At 40.6% G+C, this 19167-nt stretch overlaps 1 protein-coding gene across 2 annotated transcripts in view; it reads right to left on the reverse strand.

Annotated features, from left to right (window-relative positions):
• Positions 1-19148, reverse strand: part of GNPAT (glyceronephosphate O-acyltransferase) — a 28424-nt gene extending 9276 nt beyond the window's left edge. The window contains exons 1-8 of one of the 2 annotated variants that reach the window (XM_040967787.1): positions 18913-19148; positions 10770-10952; positions 6241-6417; positions 5024-5153; positions 1361-1488; positions 1002-1077; positions 598-749; positions 351-481 (exon numbers count right to left, since the gene is read on the reverse strand). In XM_040967787.1, the coding sequence (XP_040823721.1) occupies positions 351-481; positions 598-749; positions 1002-1077; positions 1361-1488; positions 5024-5153; positions 6241-6417; positions 10770-10952; positions 18913-18984 (1049 nt within the window). In that variant the 5' untranslated portion in view covers positions 18985-19148. The remainder of the gene's footprint in view (positions 1-350; positions 482-597; positions 750-1001; positions 1078-1360; positions 1489-5023; positions 5154-6240; positions 6418-10769; positions 10953-18912) is intronic. The other variant, XM_040967788.1, reaches the window with a different exon arrangement.
• Positions 19149-19167: the final 19 nt, after the last annotated feature.

Below are 19167 nucleotides of genomic sequence, written 5' to 3' on the forward strand. Positions count from 1 at the left end.
AGTCTTTTCTAAGATCAAAAACAATACTTAATACATATTTTAGCTGACCTATCATGATTCCACAATACCCATACATCTACTTGTTATAACGGTATGTGTCTTCCCTCCTTTTAACAATCATCATCTCATTTTTTCCATTTGACATACATATCCCACAGCCAGCCACTTTTTCTGTCCTTCATTGAAGCTTTCCAGGGATGTAAATAGAATGATAATGTTTCCCCGATAATTTGCTATGTGGTCTAAGGTAAATCAAGTTTCAGTTTTAGAAGTGGCCAACTGAAAAATAATTCACACATTTAGATTTTAACCCTTACTGCTAGGTCAGATATTAAAAAATGGCCCTGTACCTGGGAACCAAGTTATACGGACTCCTACCCATCCGCCCAGAGGCCAGAGATCGAAGTGATACAGGGTCTCCAAAGTATACATAGACGCTTCCAAAATTTTCAGACAGAATCCTTCTGGCTTTCAACAACCCCTAGTATGGCAACGTAAGAAAAACACAAAAAAGAGTAATTTCAGAAGTTTGCCAGTATGTAACTTTGCACATTCTCTAAATGCAAATAAAATCAAGTTTGGTGATCCTTCACATACAGCAGTAGATTCTTTCGGTTTAGGAATCCCTAGGAGCTCATATGCATAAAGAGTTTCTTCTAAAATCTTATCATAGCTGATGCTAATTGGAACAAGGTATGTATCAAAAACTTCTCTTTTGAAAAATGGTTCCATCACAATACTCAGAAGACCTGTAAGCACAGAGAGAAATGTTTTATCACAACTATTAAGGAGAACAGCATACAAGGATACACAAACACTATATGTACTGGACTGTGTATTATGCAATAAGCCATGAATATAAAAGGTTGAATATACTTATAAAGAAAAGAGCATTTTATGTAAATACCTAAACAAATGTCAAGTTCTATCTAGTGGCATCATGATACCACAGCGAAAGCCACTGAGGTTGTAACTCTCCTTCTGAAGTGCAAGTGACTTACCAAATTTAGGGGTCAATGTTTTGGCAGAGCGGCTTCTTGTCCCTTCGAGGAAAAATTCAACAGGAGCATAACCATTCTTTAAAGAGAAAACACAAACAAAAAACACAAACACAAAAACCCATTGCCTACTCTCAAAATGATAAATTCTTTTGATTTCCTTCCCCATCTCCCTCCCAATCCCACTGAACAAACATTTGCTTACAGTGAAATAAGAGAGTCACACAGATTAAACAGACGGCTGAGGTTTCATACATCCTTGAGGGGGAAAAACAGCTAATTGGCCTATTCAGAAGTTAAGAACTTAAACAAGCAAATATCAGTGAAGAGAAAATATTTACTTGGTAGTTATTTGCATTTACCCGTAACATAGTTTTTACATATTCAGAGAATACAGCCCAGTAGAGTTTATTGCCACCAAAGGTGCGTCGCATGAAGAAGGCCCCTGACATCCTCAACAGCTCACCAATCATTTTCATTCCCAGGAAGTCTAGAAGATAAAGGAGTGATTGATATTTATTGGCAGATCTTGAAACTTTCTATAAAGACCTAAATTCAAACACTGAGCTTTCATGCTTGTGAGATATCCCTATATTAATACTTCTATTTTCTAAGAATAAAATCACACCTGTTTAGCAGAATGATGGGGCAGAAAGGACTCTGTGAGCCAGGTGCTCACTGGGACACCCTGTGCCACCACTGCCTTTACAGCCAGGCTGGTTACAGACCAGGGATAACAGCAAGGCCTCGTGACAATTTACATAACACTGCCAAGGTCTTGGCCCTGCTACTGACCTGGATGCCAACACATGTCCTTCATGCTTCCAAGGAGCAGGCTGAGCCAGTTCTCACCTTCTGCCTATTAGGTAAAAATAATAACCTACTTCTGGTGGAACAAATAAAGCAAGTCTGAAAGGAGAGGAAGAGCTTTCATCTGCAGTTTATACACAGCCCTTCTCTGCAGAGAGCTCTCATCTGCAGTTTAAATATAGCCCTTCTCTTCATTTTTCCTGATTTTCAAATGACTTTTCTCATATTTTCAAATGAAAGTATTTGTTGCCTTATTAACAAAGCTGTACATTCAAAACCTAATTTTTCTGGCTACCTTGCAAAGGAGTTGTTAAGTAACATTATCTCAGCAGTCCTACTGTTAGCAATTTATCCTACAGAAATAATAGTACTAATATATTACAACACTGTTTGTAATAATAAAGCTAAGTTATGATATATTCACACTGATGAATATTATACAGTTCTAAATATAAGACAAAATTACAAAATGCTGAGAAGAAAGAAAAGGGAAAAACTTCATTACACAGGATTTGGCAAGAATTTTATTTAAATTGAATTTCATTAATTCATAAGACAATAGTTTTTCACATTTGTCATATTCATTTCATATGTTGCTATGAAAATAGAGACAAGATATTCAACATCATGGGTTTCACGAAAATAATAAATGGCATAATGCAGGAAAGACAATATTTTCAGCTATCTATATTACAAAAAGTTCAAAAGTGAAACATTTTTCAGCAGTTTCATAGGTAACGCTCCACAAATGAGTAAAAACATGTCATTTCTTTCTTTGCCTTATTTCACTTTTATGGCAGAACTCAGCAATTACATCAAAAGCAAAGCTAACAAAACTAAACAAAATAAATCAAGCTTTGCTTCATAGTTAAGATCTTCTCTGCATCAAAGGACACAACAAACAGAGTGAAAAGCATTGACAGAATGAGATATATTTAAATATCCAGAATATGAGTATATGAAGAACTGCTACTACTCAACAGTAATAAGAAAACAAATACCCAAATAAAAAATGGGCAATGAACTTAAAAAGATATTTCTGTAAAGAAAATATACAAACGTGGGTCGGAATGGTAGTGCAGCTGGTACAGTAGCCTATCAGGCTAATCCTCAGCCTGAAAGGACAGGCACTAGTCCCTGTCCTAGCTGCTCCTCTTATAATCCAGCTTCCTGCTTATGGCCTTGGAAAACAATGGAGGATTGCCCAAACATTGGGTCCCTGCACCCATGAGGGAGACCAGGTAGAAGTTCCTGGCTCCCAGCTTCTAATCAGCTCAGCTCTGACTGAGCTGTAATTCTGACTTTCGAGTAAATAAATAAATACATCTTAAAAAAAAAAAGGTATGGACTGTGATACAGTAGCCTAGTGGCTAAAGTCCTTGCTTTGCACATGACTGCATCCCCTATAGCACTGGGTCATATCCTGGTAGTTTCTCAAAAAATTAAGAATAAAATCATAAGATGCAGCAATTCTAACACTCCTTGGTGGGGTTAGCTCAATGACTCAACTGGCTAATCCTCTGCTTGCAAATGTGGAGATCCCATATGAGTGCTGGTTCGTGTCCTAGCTGCTCCATTTCCCATCCAGCTCCCGGCTAACAGACTGGGAAAGCAGCAGAGAATGGCCCAAGGTCCTGAGACTGTACACCAGCATCATACCCAAAAGAAGCTCCTGGCTTCAGATCATCTCAGCAAGAGTCGCTGCAGACATTTGGGGAGTGAATCAGCCTTCTCTCTGAGAAAGATCTTTCTCTCTGTCCCTCCAACTCTGTAAAATCTGCCTTTCCAATACAAATAAAATAAATCTTAAAAAAAATATATATTCCAGGGCCTAGCACGGTAGTCTAGTAGCTAAAGTTCTTGCCTTATGTGTGCCAGAATCCCATTTGGGCGTTGGTTTGTATTATGGCTGATTCACTTCCCATCCAGCTCCATGCTTGTGGCCTGGCAAAGCAGTCAAGGACAGTCCAAAGTCTTGGGACCCTGCACCCGCGTGTGGGAGATCTGGAAGAAGCTCCTGGCTCCTGGCTCCGGATTGGCTCAGCTCCTGGCATTCTGGCCACTTGGGGAGTGAATCAGCGGACGAAAGATCTTTTTCTCTATCTCTCCTTCCCTCTGAAAATCTGATTTTCCAATTAACAAAACAAAACTCTTCCTTGGTATCTTAAAAGCGAAAAGTAGGATCTTCCATCTGCTGGTTACTCCCCAAGTGGCAACAACAGCCAGAGCTGAGCTGATCCAAAGCCAGGAGCCTGGAGCTTCTTCTGGGTCTCTCATGCGACTACAGGGTCCCAAAGGTTTGGGCCATCCTCAACTGCTTTCCCAGGCCACAAGCAGAAAGCTGAATCGGAAGTGAAGCAGCCAGGATACAAACCAGCACCCATATGGAATGCAGGCATATGCAAAGCGAGGACTTTAGCCACTAGGCTATCACACTGGACCTGAAAAGTAGGATCTTAAATAGATATGTGTACTTTCATGTTCAAAAGGCCGTGTTATCTGATCGTCAACCCAAACTGCCAACCCACTGATGAATGAAAAGATAAACATGGTGATAATCAATACTGCAACTTATTCAACTTTTAAAAAGAGAGGGTCTGACACATGCTACATAATGGATGAATTCAACAGCATTATGCTAAGTCAAATATACCTGTCATAAAAAGACAAACACTATGTGAGTTCACACATATGGAGTATCTATAATAGTCAAATTCACAGAGATAGAAAGCTGAATGGTGGTCTGGAGCCCAGGGGGAAGGTAGAACAGGAAGTGACAGTTTAATGTTTCAGAGTTGCTATGAAAACAGTGTTAAGGATGAATCATAGTAATAATAGCCTATTAATGTGATGATATTTTAAGCCAATGAATTATATACATATAGATGGATAAGATGGCAAACTTTCATTACATGTGTTTTTCCAAGTGCCATCTTAGCAATTTTTTTTTATAGTTACATCAATTTATTGGCTATCAATGTAATACCAAATAAAAAAGTAGGTATCTTAATTAAGGCTAAACCAAAGAATCCTGGTGCATATATACTTTCTTATGTGTACAGAATAAAATCACATACAGGACATAATCCCAACTGCTACACACTGGGATTGGAAGGAAGAATAGCCTATTTTTATCATCATCATCTTCACAACTTCAGTACCCAGGGCATCATTCTGTTTTGTCTTTTAGAGTTAGAAGCAGAAAAACTACATACCCATTCCTGCGGCTATAACTGGGACAGGCAAATCGTAGTTGTATAAAAGAAATGACAACATGAGAAAGTCAATGTAACTTCGGTGACTAGGCAGCAAAACGACAGGATGCTCCTGGATGGCTCGTTGCAGCTTGAAAATAAATTTTAGACTTTAAATAATTTCACCTGTATTATTAACATCACATTTAAGAAACAGAATAACTTTGCAGAGAGAATGCTAATCATCACCATCATGTTCCTATCATACATAGGAGTTTAATTTGCTGAGAAGCTAAAATTTACTTCAGGGTTCTGGTTAAACAAATTCCCATAATCCAAGGATTTAAAAATGCAAATTTTATAATTAAGTTAATGATGAATGTGAGCATCTCCAGTAATAGGACAGATATCATGTCTTCCTGATGATGCACAGAGAACAAAACATGGCATCACATCAGACCCACATTATGAATGGAATACAGCATAACATATATCAAAATCAGGGAAAACTAAAATAAATTAAAAAAAAAAAGACATAATCTAGGAATTTCTCCTCTATATGGGATACAACAACTAGGTCAACTGCCAAAGCATGAGAGAGGTTTGTAGTATTATTATTATTTGTTTATTTTGATCATTGCAACATGAAAGAAATGTCCTTGTTTATGCGAAAAATACACTAGGGTACTGAGAAAAGGACAAAAAATTATTTTAGCGAAAATCTAAGTGAATTTGTTTTTTTTTACTTTTGCAACTTTTTGAACATCTGACATAAGTTGGGCTATAAATTTAAGATAGGATGAAGTCTGAAGTTAAGGGGGAAGAAAACAAACCCTAGGAGAAAGCACATCTGCTCAAAGGGAACATGTGAGGGCTAGGCCGTAGGTATTTACTGGCCACGACAGTTGACTAAATCACAAGGGGTTCAAGAAGAGATTTTTGTTTTTTTTCTTTATTTTATGAAAAGTGACCATCTCACCCACAGACAGAACATTTCAAAGTACTCACAGATCATTAAAACCATAGCAGAAAAACATTCTTAAACCATTGGTTTGACAAAGGCATATGACAAGGTTTTATGACGCTATGTTTACAGTAACAACTGATACATGCATATACTATTTTTTTTTTTGTTTGATTTTTAAATTTTAGTTCCCACAAGATGTAGAACATGAGATATTTGTCTTCCTGGGACTGGCTTATTTCACAGAGATTGCTTTTAAATAATCAATACTTACTTTCTGAATACCTTCTTCATTTACACACACTTTTGAGAAAATCTGTTTAAATATTTTGCTCAAAGCAAAGGCAAAAAACCGTATAGCCCCCAGACGCAGTTTGTGGCTCATCTCATCCAAGATTTCACAAACTTCTTCCCGGAGGGCATCGACAGATTGAAGTGATTCCATGGAAAGCTGTTAGGAAAGGGTAGCAGGGATAAATTTCTTTAAGGAAAGAAAAAAAAAAAAGAAAAAAAAAAGGAAACCAGGACTCTTTTTCATTCAAACGAATCAACAATAGTTTCAAGTGGACCAATGTGATGTAACTCAAACACATCAGATGTTTTTAAAATCTTAATTTGACACAACTTGCTTTTCAATACAACAAATGATCCTATTCAGACAAATGTAAAGGATAGAAAATCAAAGAGAATCAGCTTCCTATGACAGCATCCTATTTGGTTTATTTTGGTTAATGTATATTTAATCCCTTTAAAATAAGTTGTTGCTTAGGCTGAGGACCCCAACATTTAACAATTTCTCTCAGTAGACTGCTGCAGCACTTTCCCTGCTTGCTCCATGCTATCTCAAGGTCACATGAGTGTACAAGGTTGATGGCTGCCCCAGAAACTGGAGGACAGCAGACCTTGCTGCAAGCCCAACCCAGAGGGACAGAATTCTGGCAGGCTCCTGAGGCAGTGAAATGACCGCTCCACCAATGAGGGGCAGAAGCAACAGTTTCCATGTCAAGATGGGTTTACAACTCTCTTGCACTGCTCTTCCTGGCTCTTCTTCCTCTGTAGCCCTCTCCTTCATGTCTGTCTTTCTGCTACTTGGGGAAGAAAGTCATGACTGTGGTTTCCTGGGATAAAGGCCATCTAAAATTCTTTTCACATATTCAGCTGAGGTATTCTTTCCCCGGTGGTCTGGTCGGCGAATCTTACAAAGGTGAAAGTAACAGACTATGCTGAAAAAGGCAATTCAGAGTTCATGATACATATAAATCATTGGTACAAAATTTCCCAAACTATCAAAAGAATAATTACTACAATGAAACTTCAATCCTCTGTCTACCATTGCCAGGATACAAGATGGGTGCCAGTTCATGTCACTTTCCTTCCAGTTCCCTGCTTGTGGCCTGGGGCCTTGCACTTATGTTGGAGACCCAAAAGAAGCTCCTGGATCAGTTCAGCTCTGATCTGGCTATTGCAGTCATTTGGGGAGGGAACCAGAGGAAGAAAGAGCTTTCTTTTTGTTATCAGCCTTTGTAATAAATAAATCTTTAAAAAAGGAAGGAAGGAAGGAAGGGAGAAAGGGAGAGAGGGAGGAGGAGAAAGAAAAGAAAGGAAGAAAGAAAAGGAAAAGAAAGGAAGAAAGAAAAAGGAAGGAAGGAAGGAAGAAAGACAGACACACAACACAAACAACAACAACAACAACAAAAAAAAACAAAAAATACCACTTAAAACTAATCCTGTGGATGGCTGGCACTGGAGGGCAACACAAGATGGCCCAACTACTTGGCCTCCTGCCACCCATGTGGGACACTAGGATAGAATTCCTGGCTTTAGCCGGGCCATCTGGAGACTGAATCTCCAAATGGAAGATTTCTTTCTCTGTCTTTTCACCTTCAAATAAACAAACACTAGAAAACACACACATAACTATTCCCCTTTCTAACTACATATGCAAAGTTACTTTATTTCAACTCAACATATAACAGACTGAACACAGAAACAACTATAACAAGTCAGCTGTTTTCCATTAAACTAAAGACTAAGGAGGTTTGCAAAATTATAAATAAATAAGAGCAAATTCCAAGAGGTCAGAGGAACTGTAGTATTAAGCACAGCACAGCCTGAAGTCTAAGGAAATATGCTAAAGTTTAAACTGAAGAGATCTCTCCTAGGGACAGGGGAACAGGTGAGATTAAAGAGAAGCTTAATCATGATTCTGCCCCCCATGAAGGAAAGAGTGATTCTCAATCTACAGGAACAAAGAAGCAGGGTTAAAATGGCTACAATCGTTGGTAAACAGCCTCAAGCAAAAAACTGCAATTCTGAATAAGCATTCTCTTTTCTTTACAAAAACATGCAAATACTACACAGGTGCTTTTCCTTAATACATATACAGAGGCCAGGATTGCGGTATAGCCAGCATCTGTTGTGGGTGCTGATTCAAGTTCTGGGTGCTCTACTTCCCATCTAGCTCTCTGTTACTGGCCTGGAACAGTAGCAAATCAATGGCCCAAGTATTTGAGTTCCTGCTACCTACACAGGAGGCCTGGATGAAGCTCCTCGTTCCTGGCTTCTGCCTGGCCCAGCACTAGCTATTGTGGCCAACTGGGGAATGAACCAGAGGATGGAAAATACTTTCAGAATAAATTAATTTTTAAAAACAGAGGGGGGGGAAAAAAGACATTTACAGAGAACCAAAAATACAGTGGAGGGTGTCCACAGGCACATTATTCTTTCTTGAAGTTCATTAAAAAATAAATATATTCTCTTCTGACTACGATAAAAAACCATAACCAATCATAGATAGCAGAATGCTGCTGCTAGTAAAAACGATGCAAGTCATTCTAAGCCATCTTCCAACAGCAGTGAACATGAGACTCTGGGAAGGATGAAGCAACAGGTCAGCAACAGCTACAAACACATCGTTCAGCACCTATAAACCTACAGCCAAATGAGCACTGGGCAGTATAATAAGGATGGCTAGCTTCCAGGGGAGCTCTAATATATTAACTGTCTTCACTTGATCTTAGCCAAAAGGCTGAGAGGCGATTAATATATCGACTATCTTCATTCTGATGTAGTCAAACGATGTGTCCAAAGCTGAACTCAGGTACCCTGCCAGACCTGCTCTTTATCTGAAGTTTCCTATCTGAATTGTTCTATTGTCCATTTTTTTTCTTTAGATTTGTATATTTGAAAGGTTGCATTAGAGAGAGGAAGAGGCAGAAGCAGACTTGGAGCAAGAGAAAAATTTTCTATTAACTAGTCCACTGCCCCCAATGGCTGTAATAGCCTGGGCTGGGCCAAGCTGAAACCTGGAGCCAGCAGTTTCTTTTGGGTCTCCCATGTGGGTGCAGGGGCTCAAGGACTTGGGTCATATTCTGCTGATTCCCCAGGCATGTGAGCAGGGAGCCGGATCAGTAGTGGAACAGCAGGGACTCAAACCTATGCCTGTATGGTATGCCTGTACAGTATGTTGGTACTACAGGTGATAGCTTCATCCACTAGGGCCTCAAGGTTGGTCTCTACTGCCCTTATGTTTTACATTCTTTCCGTTCCTTCATCCAACTGATCATTAAACAAATCACTTCCCTGACGCCCTGTACCAAATTATTTGTCATCTATCAAATGTCTTAAATCTGCCCATTTCTGTTTCTGTAACCACTCCTGCCAATCTAGGCAATTGCAATGGCATGAAGGGATGACTGACTGCAGGGGCATCACAAGCAGATTTCCTATTTCTAATTTTAGCAGAATAGAGCTTCTAAAATGTATAGCACTCCACCTTGAAACCTTTGAATAGCTTGGCATTGTAGGCAGGATAAAATCCTATTCCTATGCAGTTTACAAAGCTCTGCGCAACATGATTACCGCTTGCCTTTCCAGGAACATTTCTTACCTTCCTTCTTTATGTGCTCATTGCTCTGGTCATGAACTACCTTCATTATGAGGGAGTTACATGGTCCCTCTTAGCTACAGTGTATAAAATAAGCTAGTGATTCCCAAATTTTGCAACCTCTCCTGATATTTGAATTTAGTTGGCATGGAGGCAAAACCAAAGCATGGGAACTTTTTAAAAAAACTCCCTGAGAAATTATAATGTAGAGATTTGAAAACCATAGGAATAAGCCATTTGCTCTGTCAGGCACACCCACTTCACATAGGAAATCTCTAGTCATCTTCTAACCTTCATTACTAAGTCAGGGCAGGTGCTTCAGGATAGAAGGTTGGGATGTCCAAGCCCCATTTCAGGGTGCCGTGGTCCGTGTCCGGGCTATTGAACCTTTGTGATCCAGCATCCTGCTAACATACCTGGGAAGCAGCAGATGATGGCCCAAGTATTTGCGTTCCTATAAGTACACGGTCTTCCTGTAGACCCCTGGCTTTAGGCTAGCACAGCCCTGGCTGTTGTGGGCATTTGGGGAGTGAATCAGAAGTGGAAGTTATGTTGCATCTATTTGTATGTGTTTCCTTCTCTCTGCCTTTCAAATAAATAAATATTTTTAAATGAATCATTTTTAACTCCCTACGCCAAATTAGCTGCCCACAGAACAAATCAGCGTTCCTTCCCATTGGTTTCCATGAGCACATCAATCACCGTACTATCACTGTGCAAGTATCATTCCTGACTGTGTACTGCACTCCAGTTGCTTATCGTTAGACCTCCCGTATTTAGCAGAGACAGCACACATTACAGATACAGTATTATGTGATGACTGTGCTGAAGGTAACTAGACTTACAAGAACACACTTAAGATACCAAAGTAAAGACTTTGCGGACAATGAACAAATCTGGTATGGCTGCAAACTTACCTGTTTTATGACATAATGAATCTCTTCAGAATTGAGAACACTATTTTTAATATCACTTGGCTTGCAAGGGGTAATACCCTTGTAGACAAGAGGTGTATAGCATTTCATTGCAAATTTGAAGTCACTGAGATGCCTCCTCTCTTCTAAAATATCTTCAAATTCATCCCATTTTTTGAGCTCTTTCTGTGGATAATGCAAAAAAAAAAAAAGCACATATTGTAATCTGGACAGATTAAAGGACATTGGTTAGTTCATTTTTGTCAAAAAATTTTTGCTCTTCTGAGTAGAATGTTCTGATGATAGACTTCCCTATACTAAGAAAAAGAAATGTTACCACTATTGAATTATCACAATGGTCTCATCATTCTATTTCTAATTGTCTTCTTTGCAAAGCCAGGTTTCTTCAGAAAACTTAACAATGAGCTCTAGAGTGATCTAACCAATTTTACAAGGTTTCTCCTAATACACTGACAAATTAGATTCGCCTGTCTCTACTTACTTAGCTTTCAATATTACAACAAAATATATATTAAAAACCCCAAATTATGACAAATAAAATAAACTTATGTGGGCGTAAACTAAATGAAATAAGTGTTTCCCTATAAGCAGACTATTTGCTGTGAAAACTTCCTTACCTGCTGTTGAACAAACTGAAATCCTAATCAGACCCCAAAACTTTGTTTACCAAGTACTTCTGAATCATCAGTTTTCTAAAACATACTTTCTTGATGACAAAACTAATGGTTGCAGTAACTGCAGTTAACAGTTACATACCGTCAGTCACTATTCTAAGAGCTTTGCAAATTGAAGAGCATTCCTTTTAATAAACCTGTGAAGTAGTTCTTCCCATCTCCATTATATAATGGGAAAAGCAAGAAAGACAAGTGAAATAATTCCTGCAAGGTCTCACGGCTTGTAGCCTCCAACCATCCTGTGATTTTCCTGCTTTGGTTTTTAATTCATGATTCTCTTCATGGTAGAAAATTCATCTCATTCCTCTAATCCAGTGGTGCTCAATTTAGGGAAAGTTTTTCTCCCCAAATCCCCTTCCATTTTTCCCCTAACATGGTAATATCTCATCAGATCATTCTGAGTATTCTCACCTACTTCACTGGTTCACAAAATAAATCATGTATGTTTCCAAAACTCTTCTCTTGTTCTCCTCTCAGCTGAGCTCCCAATATACACTCCTAGTTATAAACGCTTTAAGTTTATACATTAAGTAACAAAAACTCCATACTTGGTATTTCCAAAACTGAACTCATTTATTGCTACCCAGTCCTACGAGCTATTTTCGTAAATATCCAATTCAGCTATCACGCCATCTGTATCCTTCCACATCATTCTAAATGCCTCCTCTCTCACACTTGGCATCTAGTTATCCAGTCTCGTAAGATTGCAGCATGTCCATTCCCCACCCACATGGCCACTAATTCAGCTCAGGCTCCCTGTGCAGCCCCGTTGTATATTACACTTTCCCCACTGACCCTGCCTGTGGTTTTGGTCCCTTTGAATTAATACTGTAAGCTGCCATTGTGCTCTTCTCCAAGCACAATCCTGACTAAACTATTCCCTGCTTAAAACACATACTTACTCCTTCGGAGCAGGATTTAAGCCACTTCAGGTGCCATGTACAACCTAACATGCCCTGGTCTTTCCTTCCCACTCCCACAGGCCTGTCAATGGAAGAAGCTGCATTTCCCAACACACTTCACTGTTGACATGCCCCTGCACTTTTGCACATGGTGTCCTTGCTTAGACATCACTCCTCTGTGCAGATAATTTCCCAAGATCCCCACAGGGAATTATCCACACCTTCTGTATTAGGTCTTTTTGGTCTAGTACCTACACCTATTACAATATGTAATACAGCCGGTTTCTCTGTAGTTCCAACATCTAATCATGTTGCTGAGGTTTTAGTGTAAAAAAGTAAAAGAGTAGTAACACACTTTTTTAAAAGGTGGGAGAGCTTTCTCAGATTATACATTTCTCATTAGTAAATTAATTCACACATCAGTTCAGACTTGTACTACAACAACTATCATAATTTTAGGGCTGGCACTGTGGTATAACTGGTAACCTGAGGCACCAGCATCCCTTACAGGCACCAGTTTGAGTACCGGCTGTTCCATTTCCCATTCAGCTTCCTGCTTATACACCTGGGAAAGCACCAAAGGATGCACAAGTGCTTGGGCTCCTGCATCCATGTGGGAGACCTAGAAGAAGCTCCTGGTTCCGATAGGCCCAGCTCTAGCAACTCCATCCACGTGGGGAGTGAGTCAGAGGACAGAAGATCTGGCTCGATCTGTCTCTCCCTCCCTCTCTCATTAACCTGCCTTCCAAATGAATAAATACATTTCTTAAAAACTAACAACTTTAGAGATAAAACAGAAATTAGGAACTTATTTAGTAATGTTGGGAGTAGAGGAAGAAAAGGATCACAATCAGAGGGGCAGGAGAGTCCTCAGGGAAGCAGGCACAGAAACTTGACAAAGCTTCCCAGCCAGTGGGTTCTGGAGAGATTTCATTGTGCTTGGAGTGGTGAGACTAGCTGCAACTCAGAACTGCTGAATTCTCAAAACCACTTGAGCAGTGCCCTTGGAGCATGCCCCATGTCGGACACCATGGGCTGGGTGGGAGGCTGGGTGGGGCTTCTCCTTTTTTCTCCCCCTTATCCCAGAAACAAACAAACAAACAAAAACAAAGAGAGAAAGAGAGAGAACAAATATGTAAACAATGGTCTTACCCACTTACCTATCAAAAAAAAAAGAAAAGAAAAAGCTTCCCAAATATGATGACCTACAATCCTTTCTGTTACTTGCACCAAAATCTTAGTATTTGACCCCAGGCCCTTCATGATTTCCCTATCACCTACCTCCATCATTCCCCCTCTTCCAACAGTTTAGCAATGCAAAGACCTGTAGCTCCCTAAACAGGCCATGGTATTTCAGGGCTCCCAAGACCTCTGTCAATAGTACTCATTCTCAAATATTTGAACACTTAGGATATGCTTATACTGGGTACACAGTGTTGATCAAGACAAACATTGTTTCTTTTATTATGAGTAAACTGACTGGTGCATGTGCTATCATTTACTGAAAGAGAGACATTTACAAATGCCCCTCCTACTGTTCACCTGGAAATTATTTACCCATCAAGCACTGCCAAGTTCGTCTCCTCTGTGTACCATTTCCTGGTTCTCCATTTTACCAAACTTGTCATCCTTTCTTACATCTTTTTCTTTTTTAAAGATTTATTTTTACTATTTTTTAATTGGAAAGGCGGATATACAGATAGGAGAGACAGAGAGGAAGATCTTCCGTCCGATGATTCACTCCCCAAGTGAGCGCAACGGCCGACACTATGCCGATCCGAAGCCAGGAGCCTCTTCCGGGTCTCCCACATGGGTGCAGGGTCCCAAAGCTTTGGGCCGTCCTCGACTGCCTTCCCAGGCCACAAGCAGGGAGCTGGAAGGAAAGCGGGGCTGCCGGGATAGAACTGGCGCCTATATGGGATCCCGGGCGTGCAAGGCGAGGACCTTAACCACTGCGCCACTGCGCCACTGCGCCACTGCGCCACCGCGCCGGGCCCCCTTTCTTACATCTTTATGGATTTATTGGATTTTTAAGATGATCTATAGAACATTTCCTTAAATTTGAATTTGATGCCTTCCCCACAAAACTATGCATTTCTTGTCCAGACAGGTAAAGCCTTACACATTTTTGTACTCTCTATCCTTAGTGGCAAGTGAGTAATTGTACAAAGAAAACACAAATTACTAGATGAAGCTACTTTTTGAATTGTTACGACAATCCCCCAGTACTCACAGGAAAAGGTCCAAATGTCCCCAGCCTGATCATAACCCAATCTATTCTGGTGGTTTTTATGTCAGGTTGCTCAATAAAAGTATTCTGATGCCCTCAACTCCAGAAATTGTTGATTAATGTAGTCTTGGGTGGTGCCTCATTATCAGGACATTTTTTAAGTACTCTAAATGATTCCAAAGTACAGTTAGGACTAGGTATGAACTGTTTACCAAATGGTCTTTCCTAAACCACCCTGGAGAAGTGTTTATATCAATCAATCAATATATATTTATTATTATTATTAATTGCATTGCATTATGTGACACAGAATAAATAAATAAATTTACATGGCTATTCACAAAAGTTAAGATTTAGGTGAAATAGCTCTCCCTTTTTATAATTTGCAAAGCAGACCTCTCTCTAACAAACCTCTCCTTGTACCTCTCCTGCAACTGCTAGCAACTGAGAACCCACAGTGTACCAGGCACGATTATGCAGGCTAAGAGCACAGCCCAGTCATGGGAGGCAAGGGACTGAGTTTACACATAAGTCTTTAAGAAAAAAGACAGAATGCAACAAATTGAGGTAGGGCATAGCTAGGGACACCTAAGTGCTGGTTAAAGTTTAATCATTTAACAACCTGCACGAGAGAGCCATGACTTGTGTTGGCTAATTTCCGGGTATACATACTTCTAAAACAGCATTCTTCAAGCTATCAAGGGCTTCACAGAGCACAGTTGGACTAATGCACAATAACACATCACTGTGGAAGCTCCTCCTTCCAGTGTTATGAACACAATAACCTTAACAAAGTAGGCAACAGTAAAAATTCAGTAAAATTCTTAAGAAATGCTAACTCCTGAACCTTTGTTAGCTGTATCTATAATAAAATTACTTAATTGTAAATTTGTATAATTTATTCTTCTAATAAAGGCTATCTTTTAACAGTAAGCTTGATGAAAAGTTTCAAACAGTCTGGCAATCCATTTTTAAGACTGCTGTAGCACATCACTGGAAAGAGAACTGAAGTGAAATAACAGTGCAGTAACTAATGATTAGAGAATGACCATAGGTTGAATGGTTATCAAAAATCTTAAAGAGCCAGCCAGCAATTCAAACTTCCAGGAAAATAGCATGCCACTCAGAGGAGCGACCATTCTGAGGACAAAGCATGCTGTCAGAGCAAAGGAAGACAGAGGACTGGAGATCCAGGAGCCAGATGATTAAGGTTAGAACAGCAGCTGTTACTAGATCCTGTACAGCCTTCTGGTAAGCAACCCAGATCACTTCATTGACTCTAACAGGAAGCCGTAATTTGAATTATGGTATACCAGTGGTTATCTATCCTCAAGCTTCTTACTGCATGATCTCATTGAAAATTTTCAAGCATACTTTTAGCTTCAGATGTAACATATTGCTAATAACTGTCAAACCCATATGGTTAGACCACACCATCCTCTTTTGTTTGGTACCATTTCCCAACTCTTCTTGAATGTCTCCCAAACACTTTATGATGTGTCTGGTCCATAACACAACAGCCTACATGTTAAAATCATTACATTTGCCTCTTAAATTGAACACATCCCAAATGAAGCTACATTACTCTAGCTAAACCTGCTCCTCTTCAAGTGCTTCCTATCAATGAAGGGCGTCATCTTCCATCCAGGTGCCAAGTCACAGCCACCCAACAGTTGATTTCAGAGCACCTCCTTTGCCTTAGCCATCACATTCAACTGGTTCCACAGGCTAATGACTTACTACCTGAAGTATCACACAAATTCATCCACTCCTCTTCCTCCCACTCACACTGCCATTGCCTTACTTCAGGCTTCCTCACATCTCTGGGTTACTTCAAATTGCAATTGCCTAATTGATCTCTACATTTATGCATCAGATTCCTTCCCCAATTTAATCCTCTTCCTATAGGCCCCACTTGAGTGGTTACCCAAAGATGTTACACAGACAGAAATCTAGCAGACATCTTAGATTTTCAAAAGATACAAATGGCCTCACATAAAAGTACTCTTTTTAACCTATCAAAATGTGTCAATACAATACACAAAATTCCTTTATTCTACTTCCTTATTTTTACTTCTCATGTGCTCTTTATTCTACTGTTACTTACTTGGTTCTCTGAAATATGCAAGGGAGTTGTTTTCTTACATTAACTAGGAAAACAGCCTTACTCTTCCTTATTTCCCATTCACAGCCTAAAAACTGTGGGACAGAAGGTTAGGCCACAACACTAGCATCTCATAAGAGCACTGGTGCCCATCTCAGCTTCTTTCTAACCCTGCTCCCTATTAATCCACCTTGGAAAGCAATGAAACATGACTACTGGACAACAATGTTGTGGTGCAGCAAGTAAGGCCTTTTCCTATGATGCTAACATTCTCACACAGGCTCCAGTTTAAGACCCAGCTGACCCACTTCTGATCCAGCTCCCTGCTAATGTGCCTGGGAAAGCAGAGAAGGATGGCCTGAGTACCCGACCCTCGCACTTACACGGGAGACCTGAAGCAATTTTGGGCTCCTGGCTTTGGCCTGGCCCAGCCTCACGCTATGGGAGCACTTGAGAAGTGAATCAGTGGATGCAAGCGTTTTCTACCTGTGTCTCTGCTTCTCTCACTGTAACTTTGCCTTTTTTTTTAAAAAAAAGATGTATTTATTTTTATTAGAAAGATATCAGATTTATGGAGGGAAGAAGACACAGGAAAAGATCTCCCATCTGCTGGTTCACCAACAGATGGACCAGGGTGACCAACACAGCTGGGGGCTGAGCCAAACTGAAACCAGGAGCCAGGAGCTTCTTCCAGGTCTCCCACATGAGTGCTGGGTCTCAAGGCTTTGGAATGTCCTCCACTGCTTTCCCAGGCCACAAACAGGGAGTTGGATGGGAAGCAGAGCTGCTGGGACATGAACTGGCACCCCATATGGGTTCTGGTGCTTGCATGGTGGGAATTTAACCAATAGAACCACTATGCTATGCTGCGCCATAACTGTATTTCAAGTAAATAATTTGTAAAAACACACACAGAGACCAGCCATCTTTCACTGCCTTCCAAGGTGGATCAGCAGGGAGGTGGGTCAGAAGGAAGCTGGTGAAGAGGGAAGTTTAAATCAATTTCTTCCTTTAATATACACCTGAAAATTTTCACACACAAAGCCCAGCTTTGAAAAAAGGCTATCTATTTGGTCAAGAACTGCACAAAAGCCCTCTTCCATAAGTGCCTGAAAACTTAGAAAGCAAAATGAAAATATTCCCATCACAGAACTGTGGTGTGTGTGGGTAAACCAGGAGAGAGATATGTTCCAAAAGAAGGTTTAAAGAGGCAGTTAAAAGCAATTGTAAATCCCAAGTTCTTGAAAGAAAGGGAAGAGCAGTATCTCCCAAGTTCCAAAGAATATCAGTGTCCCAACTGGAAAGGAATCATATTCTCTTGAAACCAGGCTTCTTATCTTGCTTCTTTGGTGACTTCCATTTTGCCCCTCCTGCATTTAAGTGACAGCCAGGGCACAATAACATGTCTTTAGAATGCAATCTTGTATTTCCTCCTGAAGCAGAGATTAATTTAGTAGTTAACAACAAAAAACAACATTAGAGCCATCTGCCCTATCAACTGTGCGATCCCAAGAGTTAAAAGCTTTCACTTCACAGTTTCTCCATGAAGATACCATTTTTCTGGAAGGAAAAAACCCCATACAGCTAAAAACATAAGACGAATTGGAGTTGGGAGTAAAAAATGCAAACTGGAAAGCGGCAGAATGGCAATAGCTGTTCTCTAAGATGAGTTGTGAAAAATGCACAACGAAAAACAGAAGATGAAAAGCGCCAATACAAACTCCCACTAGTTTTAAATCTTTCCAGTTTTAGATTAAATAAACCACCCCTGCAGAAAAGCCGGATGCTTTTTCCCCTCAGGACTATCGCAACAGCAAACAGACATGGTAGAGAGCTACAGGCTATTTCAGTCTGGGTCGGACCGCGTGGGTTTCTAAGGTTTGCTCCACTTGCTCTCGCTTACAGGGTGGGAAGATTTCAACTTTCATTACTACTTCTGGAGGCCCAGAGCCCAATTCGGGGAAAGAGAAGAGCGGAATGGGAATAAAACAGAGCAATCACTTCCGTAGAAACTTGGGAAAGCTCACACACATTTACACGGACTCGCGGCGATATACGTTGCCTTGGAGACCAACCCACTCAGAGCCCCTCCTCGGGGGTCTCAGAACCCACTTTCTGGGAGGCAGTGATCGAGAGTCCAAAGGGTAAGAGACTAGGACAAGAGGGGCCTCTCTCGGGGGCTCGATCTGGGACTCGTTCCCTGGGGTGTGCCTACCGAGTAGAGGAGAACCACAGAGCTGGGAGTGGAGCCGACAGAGAAATAACTAGATGAACTAGAAGAATCCATGGTGTGGCTGCCGTCCCGGGCGGGGCCTGGGTTCCTTTGCTAAGCGTTGGAGATGGTGCTGCAGGGGGCGGTTCTTCCGCGCAGGGCGGCCAGACCTCGCCTAGGGCGGCGGCACCCTCTACGACCGCTCCCCAAGACCCCGGCCGCCGCCATCTTATCCAGGACGGAAGCCGCATGGGGTCC

This window comes from Ochotona curzoniae, unplaced genomic scaffold (genome assembly GCF_017591425.1).
Source record: "Ochotona curzoniae isolate NIBS_2020 unplaced genomic scaffold, NIBS_Ocur_1.0 scaffold_4683, whole genome shotgun sequence".
Classification (NCBI taxonomy): Eukaryota; Metazoa; Chordata; class Mammalia; order Lagomorpha; family Ochotonidae; genus Ochotona; species Ochotona curzoniae.